Source organism: Lichtheimia ornata (assembly GCF_029851405.1).
Source record: "Lichtheimia ornata isolate CBS 291.66 chromosome Unknown scaffold00145, whole genome shotgun sequence".
Classification (NCBI taxonomy): domain Eukaryota; kingdom Fungi; phylum Mucoromycota; class Mucoromycetes; order Mucorales; family Lichtheimiaceae; genus Lichtheimia; species Lichtheimia ornata.
Window position 1 is genome coordinate 18,486 of NW_026695464.1, and position 9,828 is coordinate 28,313.

The 9,828-nt window shown below is 43.3% G+C and overlaps 2 protein-coding genes across 2 annotated transcripts; one reads left to right on the forward strand and one right to left on the reverse strand.

Annotated features, from left to right (window-relative positions):
- Positions 1 to 5,121: 5,121 nt before the first annotated feature.
- Positions 5,122 to 5,649, forward strand: O0I10_012671 (uncharacterized protein; the record flags this gene model as incomplete). The annotated part of the gene is made up of 3 exons (XM_058492562.1): positions 5,122 to 5,192; positions 5,355 to 5,465; positions 5,559 to 5,649. The coding sequence occupies 3 exons, from the start codon at positions 5,122 to 5,124 to the stop codon at positions 5,647 to 5,649; spliced, it is 273 nt and encodes a 90-aa protein (XP_058336675.1).
- Positions 5,650 to 5,963: 314 nt separating this feature from the next.
- O0I10_012672 (uncharacterized protein) lies at positions 5,964 to 7,055 on the reverse strand (the record flags this gene model as incomplete). Its single annotated transcript, XM_058492563.1, has 1 exon — positions 5,964 to 7,055. One exon carries the CDS (start codon positions 7,053 to 7,055, stop codon positions 5,964 to 5,966), a length of 1,092 nt encoding a protein of 363 aa, XP_058336676.1.
- Between the last annotated feature and the right edge of the window lie 2,773 nt (positions 7,056 to 9,828).

Genomic DNA, 9,828 nt, shown 5'->3' on the forward strand with positions numbered 1-9,828 from the left:
ACAGAGGTCTAAAAGAGGTTTGAAGGGGTCTACAAGAGGCTTGAAGAGGTCTATGAGGTCTGAAGAGGTCTGTCTGAGGTCTACAAGAGGTTTACAAGAGATTTGAAGAGGTCTGCTGAGGTCTGTTGTATGTGATCCGGGAGGTTTACAAGAGGTTCGAAGAGGTCTGAAGGAGTCTACAAGAGGTCCGAAGAGATTTAAAGAGGTCTACAAGAAGTCTGCAGAGGTCTGTATGTGATCCGAAGAGGTCTGAAGAGGTCTGAAGAGGTTTGAAGAGGTCTACAGAGGTCTTCAAGAGGTCTACAACAGGTATGTATGAGGTCTGAAGAGGTCTACGGAGGTCTGAAGAGGTTTACAAGAGGTCTGAAGAGGTCTACGGAAGTCTTCAAGAGGTTTTCAAGACGTCTGCATGAGGTTTGAAGAGGTCTACGGAGGTCTTCAAGAGGCTTACAATAGGTCTGCATGTCGTTTGAAGTGGTCTACGGAGGTCTTCAAGATGTTTACAACAGGTCTGCATGAGGTTTACAAGAGGTTTACAAGAGGTTTACAAGAGGTTTACAAGAGGTTTACAAGAGGTTTACAAGAAGTTTGAAGAGGTCTGGGTGGTGAATAGGGATAGAAAATAAAGTAATAAAGCAGCACAAAATATGAGTCTATCGTATATGGATGATTCAATTTGGGGTGATTGTAAACAACGACATCGTGACCATGAACATGAAGATGAAGAACTCGATTAAGAGAATCAATGACTTGGTGAAGTGGATGCTCTCTATCGATGTTCGGATGATGAAGAAGGTGAATGTTGATTTGTGGACGACGATCGAGTCACTGCTGCTGCTCCCTACGATGACGTTGGATTCGCTGCGTCTTTTGCTGATAATGCATCATTTAGGGCTGCAGTATTCATTGATCTTTGTCGTTTTTTCCTTCTCGCGCCCCTTATCTTTCTCTCTTTGGTCATAAACAAGTATTGCTTGTGATTTGACTCACAACACCGCTCGCTGTTGTATGTTGTATCCCACAATCCATATACGTACCAGGGCATGATGCAAGCCTAGATGCTCTGAACCCTTGAATGATACCTTACCAGCCTGCTTATATCAAATGATAGGTGCTCGCTTGAATCACCCATGTACCCACTTATTGTGTTAACAACCAGCTTCAGAGTACCACCAGTACTAATAGCAATCGATCTAGTGACTCTATGAATTAAAGACATTGTCTTAACACATGCTGCTTTGTGCCTTCGTTAATTGCATTCGAGAGAAATGAGCTATCTGTAACATTCGCATGTAATCAATAAGCCAATTTGCTTTGACCTATATCCATTTTTACTACCATTCTGATATCACTTGCCTTATTCTATCCTTCTTTTGCATTCATGTACATCGTTCTCGTGCCTCATCCTTGTATATGAACGACACAATTCCTTCATCGTCTTGATTATGCAGCTCATCTGATCGATGTTGTACTCTTGATCAATAATGGCGTCACCCCATATATAACCTTCATGTCAAACATCAGCCAATCCTCATGCCTTTTTTCAGATAATGTAGTTTGTTCACCATTGTTGCTTTTATTAACATTGGGCTAAATCGGTTGTGTAATGCCATGTAACCAGTAATCAAGTAAGCGACCCATATGAATAGAGCGGTGCTGGTAAAGTGTATTCTATGTCAGGGCCAAGTTGACAGCGTTAGCAAATGTTTCCAGCTCGAGTCATCTACGCAGTACGTCTTGACAATATTTACATTGCCAATACTTCGTTGAACCTTCTTCTCATATACAAGGATCGTCCCCCCAAAAAAGGATCGATAAAACATGCTTCACATCCATCAACGGCGTACTTCATCCTGGTGATGTTGCTGCTGTAGTCACTCATCCAATGGTTGATTCTCCATATCCACGTGACAAAGATATTACTCAAGTGAATCAGTGACATGCCATTGTCCTCTGCATCTCAATAGCTTTCTTCCTTGATGCCCACTTTACTGCTTCTGCTGCTCAAGATTAATATAGGATGCCCCATGTAAATAAAGATGTTGTATTCTATATCCAATGCAAGTCCAAAACGCCAAGAATTGCATGTAGCTTGCGGTTGCCTTTTACCTAGTTATACCTACCATAAAGGATCCATCAAGGAGCAAAGCCAAATGTCATTATTAGGCAGCAATGAGCACTTCAAGTGGTAAAGCAATGAAGTGAGCTACATAGATGAATGCATAAGTACCCTCATTTTGAATCACATAAAGGCTACTATGTGACTTACCAAAGACAATTGATGATGATATGCATACAAGTAGAAAGAAAGGGCGTATAATAGTGCTGGTGACAGCAGCCTTGTTTATATGTGAGTCGGGGGCGTGAGTATTGTTGTCATGATTGTTCGAACTGATAAAGTGGTCCCCTTGATGTAATTACTGGACATGCTGTAAACAATGGAGCCCTATACACTTATTTGAAGAGCTCCTTGGCGTTAGACATACGCTAGAACCTTAGATATTATTGCGTTTGAAGAAACACCAATGATCAATGGATGATCATCATTGCATGTCTTTGCATATGGATGAGAGCAGATGACCCAATAACACATTTCCCTAATGGTGGTATTTTAAGAAAGTGTAGCTTTTATTCTCCCGCCAACTATTAATTCGTTTAGGATATACGTTGTCATGCAGTGTAAGAGGAGTCGGACTGACGGGGAAGATGAATAGGTTACACATGTTGTTGACAGGTTGCACAAACGGATGGTGATGATAATCTTGGGCAATGTTAGTTCTTCATACACAAGCTATCGATTGATGAGAAAGCTATCCATGATGGCAGGGATAATTGCTTTATACACGCATACCATATTTGAGTATTTCTAGGTCCACATTGGATGCAGGATTACACATTGGATGTTCCAAGTTCAGGAGTTTGTTAGCTGCATAAAACCAAGGTTGGTACCACTTTTTCCATAGAGATACATAACGAGGGACTAGTACTTTATCCATACTTATCGAGGTATACAGGTGTGCATATTCACAAGAGGAACTGTGGGAAGCGAGATGGCTGTATCAAGGACGACGAGAGGAACCAAAAAGATTCCACCCCACCTTCTCCACTCCCATTTTACAAAAACAAGGTGAGACACACTCCATTAACGAACTACAGCGCATTAACCCCTGACATGCTCTTTAATGCAAGACGTAGATGGGTGAACCGGTGGCCAATGGTGACTCTTTCATCTACAACAAGCACGCGCGCAATCTACCCATGTTTCAAGCTTCCATTTCCATACAACAGGTACGGTCAATCGCTGCAGCGCTTTTGCTATTCAAGTTTGACATTGTGGTACTGAAGCTCGTGTGTAGATTGCTGTTCTCTCGTTTACAAGATCTAATGGAGGCGTCGCGTGTATTCATTCCCAAGTTGTCCACAACAACACTTCTTTACACTGCCTCTTTTGGGTATGTTGGCAAGAAAGCGCGTTTAGATTGGTTTTCATTGGTATCTCACATTGTGTTCATGATAGATCGACTTGTTGGATGATGGTACCTGTTGGCAGTAGCAAGATATTGATCTTAAAGCAAGGACGCTGTACGTTGGTTCAATGGTATGTATGGTGTTGGATCTACAATGCAGGACCACTTAATTAACGAGCCTTACAATGAAGCAGCAGCAGCACATACTGGATCGCATGGATACAAAGTTATTTGCAAGCAACAATGGAATGGTATTGGGAATACCTCAATGTAAAATGATCATTTAGGATTTGTCACCTTCAAGTGCACTGATGAAAGCAATAGGCTATCTTTCGGCGATATTACTATTATCACGGCTGCACGTCAAGGGATGGAGTGTACTGTCTTAAGGGGGAAGGCCATGTTGTGGTACGCGGATATTACGTTGGGCTCACGATGCGACTTCGGTTTAAAAATGCACCCTCTGACCTTTCGTGGAGAACAAAGTATATGCTTCCCATCATTGCACGGCTATACTTTACTCGACTTGAAGACGATGGGTTGTCTTCTTGGCAACATGGCTGGACCCACGGCTAGTGGTGTTAAAGTCGGCTGGGGAGGGACTTCATGTCACCGTTAAAACCGGTGTTTTGACGCCACGTTCCTACGGGAGGCTAGAAGGCAGTACGGATACTACATTCCTTGGCAGTGCGCTATTATTATTGCTATTATTGCTGGCGGCAAGATTCATACGTACGCATAGAATTGGATTTACAATACTACAAGTGCTATCAATTTACAATGGAAAAGCAGCAGCACAGTATGGATGGCATGGGGATACGGTTCTTATTGAAGGAAGGATACTATTGAAGTACCACAAGGTAAGCGTGGTCGTTATGGGATGTGCACTTACAATGGAAGGTGTGTGATGGTAGGATCAAGAAGGCTTTTCCTTGGCTATATCACTTGGCACGTCAAGAATGTTATTGTACTGTGTGCTGTCTTGGGGAGAACATGCTGCCATTACCACCTCTTGTGGAAACATGTGCTCACGGTGCTATGGCAAGACCAATTTAAATACGCATCCTCTGTTCGCAGTTGCAACATGCGGATCCACGGCTCAGGTGGTGTCAAAGTCGGCTGGTGAGGGGCTCATGTCACCGTTAAATCTGGTGTTTTGGCGCTATGCTTCCTTCGGGAAGGGGCTAGTAGGCAGTACATGTACCTTGGCATTCTTTGGCATTGCGGCTTTCTTATTACTATGATTTCTGGTTGCACCCTGAATTGAGAGATTCAAGTACGTATCGTTCCAATGTCTTTGAGATGGAAGTGTTCTTGCTGAGAGAGCGTCTTTCTAGATGGATCATCTTACATTGAAGTCCCCAGGATTACAGCTATCACTGCTAAGTATCGTTTTACATGTTTGGTGGATTGTTTACGGTGCATCTATTATAGGTGAACCATGTTAGAATCAAGCAGCATCGTCTTTGGCATCTTTCGGTATCAGCAGGCCTTACTACATCGTTCGATAGTCCTCGTTACCAAGTATTAAAAATTCCTTTTGTGAATCGCAACAACTTCTATTGTCTTATGGCTCTGGTTGTCAAGTACTACTTCAGTGCTCTGGAAAATCAGCTATCTGCAAATCGTCTCTTTATGGATGGATCTTTGAGCAATGTTTGTTATCGGTGCCATGGCGGATATCATTCCTCAAGTACCTGCACGGATACCTTTGGGCATATTCTCGTGTGTGCTATTTCATCAAGACCGGATTTATTTGTTGCAGTGCATGATGTGTCTCTCATGACGCCTACTCAAGAAGGTCGCTTGATGGCAGCTACTACTGATATGGCGGATGTTTATTTGCTATGGGTAGAACGGGATGATGTTTTGCTCTTTTGTGTAAAGCATCGTTGGCAGCTATGATTCAAATGCGACAGTGTGGTCAGCCCTATCATGGCCCTATCAATTGCATTTGAGGATTACTACCTTAGCCGTTGGAAGTCAGACTGTCACTCGGTGTCCTTGTGGTAGATATGGGATCATGTATTGCTTTTTGCTCTTATGGGTCGGCCTCTGTGGGCGTGGGATGCTATTTTGTCCTTTTATCAGACCGAACATGTTGGCTCGAGCAGCACCTTTATTAGAAGATGTCATAGAAGACGCAATGGCATCCCCCGTTATCCGGTGTGGTGCACCGTAGGGGTGAGGATAACGGTTTTAAGATAAGTTTATTTAAATGGCTACGAATTGAGCACGCGCTGATATCAGCTTTTTGCCCTAGCCCGATCTGAAAAGTTGGGGAACTAAAAACCTGTGAGGCTACAGGAAAAAATGTGGGGGAACAGGAAGGTGTGTAGTTTGGGAATTGGTCACAAGAGATGTGCTGTGTAAGTGACAGTGTGGTGACACAGAAGGTGGCAAGGGTACCAGAAGCTAAATTGGTGGTTGGGGTGTCATTCAATGGGAGTGTGAGCAAGTTGGTATAAAAGGGAAAACAAAATAAAGGTGGATCCATCATATCTTGATATGAGTAGTCTTTGCAAGGACATGCGTAATGTCGGTATTCGTGAGCCATCCATTGGATTGGAAGGCCGAAGCAATTGCATGTAATACTCTTCCATGGAGAGAGGATAGTGCCCGAAGGCAACGGTTGCGTTGGCAACGTATCGCGACTTGTTGACGTTCCGTTGTTGGGAGAGAAGAGTAGGATGGATCTTGAAGATGTTGTGGATCAATTGGGTTGAAGTTTTTGAGGCACACTAGCTTATGTTGTTTGAGTTGCTGGGTCACATGGGTTACATAGTCTACATGAAGAAGTAGACCAACAATGTGTCGAGCTGGGAATGAGATATCTAGGACACGGTTGGGGTTAATGTCAAGGGCACGGAGATAATCACGCACTTCATTGCGTGGTGTTCGTTGTTGGCATTGTAGATATAGGTATTGGAAACGGTGATTGGTGGGTTCGGGCTTTCTGAAAAATTGGACCGCTGCATTGATGGTAGGGGTTGTTCGTGTACTCCTGAATTTTTCAGGGATAGATTGGGGAGGTTGTCCAGTTTTGAAGGAGGTTCGGGATGGTGGGCATGGTGACGGAGTGGTATGAGTTGTAGGGCCTTCTTTTGCTAGAGAGGTGGTCGTGGTTGGCAACTGGGTTTGGGTGTCAGTAGTCTTTTTTACTGGTGATGGGAGTGGTGGCATGCAAGTAGTATTTTGTTTTTCAGGCTTTGGAGCAGATTGTAGAAGATCGTTGAGTGTTTGGGAAGCTTTCGTAATGGCGTTGGTGGGTGCTTGGGATTCTTGGTGGGTTCGATGGGTAGTAAGAAGTACTGGATGAGGCTGATTGATCGAGACTTGTGCTACGGCGTCTTTGATCTGCTTATGGTGAGCTCTTTGCTGTTGTGGTTCTTGGCGGTATTTGGCGAGTTCTCGAAGATAATATTCTTCGTTTGCTATGAGTTTCGTACAGTAGTTGCGTAACAAACGGATCTCTTCCTCTGGGTTGGGTTGGCCAAACATATGGCAAGCAATTTCGTTCTTGGAAGGCTTTAATGGAGTTGTCAGTGGCTTTCTGGGTGGCATGGTATGGACCTTTTTGGGTGGCATGGCATGGACCTTTGTGTATAACACAAAGTGATGATTGAGACCAGTATGGGGGAAATGGGGGAAGGGAGGAGAAACGGGAAGAGATGGAGAGGTGAGGATGACGGCAAAGCCTTCGCGTGGCCATCCTTGTCAGTACATGGGTTTCCATGGAAGCTAATTTGCCACCCCTATTATGTATTCATTACGAGACGTCATCACTAACTACATTCTAGTAGCTATCTTGTGACAAACCTAATAGCCTATATCATGATGCAGAAACTTAGTTCACGAAAAGTGATATCGTTGAATAAAGACTTCCTTTCAATCAATAAATGTTTAAGGTTACTCTTGAAAGTGACGATATGAATGGATATCTTCATTCCTCGACACCGTTGCGCGAGTGATCAACATACACCAAGATTGTGGAGGAGTTGTTCATTGTTCACATGCCGTTTAAATGGTTCATGCAGGCAAGAACAATCAAATCATGTGGACCGCAAGCAAGCTATAAAATGCCTCTTTTCAACATTGGTGTTTGCTACACACTGCAGCATGATCGATTTCCATGTCAACGAACAACCAGTATCGTTCGCCAAACTATCATTGCAAATACAACAACAATGTTGCTTTATAATGCAAAATCATCATTCCTTGTTCAAATTGGATCAATCCGCCATTCGCGATGCATCGTCTTGTAGCCAGCAATCAATGCGTTCTTATGCTGTATACCAACGCCAGGATGATATGGTAGAAGCAGGGAATAGCGTTACTTTTCGTTGTAAAATCATCATACTTCGATCAAATCGGATTTATTCACCATTCCTAATGCACCACGTTGTAGCCACCAATCAACGTAGCTTTCTGCTTTATAGCATGGGCATGATGACATGGCGGTAGTGGGCAATAATGGTACTTTACAATGTTAAATCATCATACTTTGCCCAAATCAGGTCAATCCGCCATTCGCAATGCACCACGTTGTAGCCCCCATCCCCCAATCAACGCATCTTTCTGCTATATATACCAAGATCACGTTGATAGGGCCACAGCAGGCAAGTATGTTACTTTTCATTGTAAAATCATCATACTTCGATCAAATCAGATGTATTCGCCATTTGCAATGCGCCACATTGTAGCCCCCGATTCAAACAGTCTTTAGGATATATAACAAGGTCCCGATGAAATGGCAGTAGCAGGCACCAATGAAAATTTTACAATGAAAAATCATCATACTTCGTTCAAGTCCGTTCTTTTCGCCATTCGCAATGCACCACTTGTATCCCGCAATTCAACGCAGTCGTTTGGCTATCTACCAAGGTCCCGATGAAATGGCAATAGCAGGCACAAATGATGCAATTCAATGAAAAATCATCATACGTCGCTCAAATTAGATCTATTCGCCATTCTCAATCCATCACATTGTAGCCCGCAATCAAAGCAGCATTTTGGCGAATAGCAAGGCCACGTTGATATGGCAGTAGCAGACAGCAATGTTGCTTTACAATGTTAAAATGACATACCTCGTTCTAATCGGATCTATTCGGCATTCGCAATGCACCACGTTGTAGCCCGCAATCCATGCAGACTTGTGCAGTATACCAATGTCGTGATGATATGGAAATAGCAGGCGCCAACGTTGCTTTACTATGTAAAATCATCATACCTCGCTCAAAATTGGATGTATTCGCCATTCGCAATGCACCGCCATCGTAGCCAGCAGTCAATGCAGTCTTTTGCTGTATACCAAGGTCACGTTGATATGGCAGAAGCAGGCAATAACGTTGCTTTACAATGCAAAATCATCATACCTCGCTCAAACCAGATCTATTCCCCATTCGCAATGCACTATCATCGTGGCCAACAATCAACGCAGCCTTTGGCGTATACGAATGATACGATGATAAGGTAACAGCAGGCGCAAATGTTGCTTTTCAATGCAAAAACGTCATGCCACACTCAAATCAGATGTATTCGCCATTCGCAATGCACCATCATCGTAACCAGCAATCAACGCAGCTTTCTGCTCTATAACAAGATCATGTTGATATGGCAGTAGTGGGAAATAATGTTACTTTACAATGTAAAATCATCATACTTCGCTGAAATAGGATCCATTCGCCATTCGCAATGAACCACGATAGTAGCCCGCAATTCAAGCAGTCTTTTGCTGTATAACAAGGTCACGTTCATATGGCAGTAGCGGGCAATAATGTTACTTTACAATATAAAGTCATCATACCTCGCCGAAATCAGCTCTATTCGCCATTCGCAATGCGTCACCTTGTGGCCCGCAATTCAAGCAGCCTTTTGGCCTATATCAAGGTCACGTTGATATAGAAATAGCAGGCACCAATGTTGGTTTACAATGCGAAATCATGATAGTTCGCTCAAATTGGATCGATTCGCTATTCGAAATGCATCACGTTGTAGCCGGCAATCAACCCAGCCTTTTGCTGTATAACAAGGGCACGTTGATATGGCAATAGTAGACGCCAATGTTGCTTTTCTTTGCCAAATCATTCTATTTCGCTCAAATCGGATGTATTCGACATTCGTAATGCACTATATTGTAGCCCCCAATCAACGCAGCTTTCTGCTATATATACCAAGCTCACGTCGATAGGGCAGTAGCAGGCACAAATGATGCTTTTCAATTAAAAATCATCATACGTCGCTCAAATTGGATCGATTCGCCATTCTCAATCCATCACATTGTAGCCCGCAATCAAAGCAGCATTTTGGCGAATAGCAAGGCCACGTTGATATGGCAGTAGCAGACAGCAATGTTGCTTTA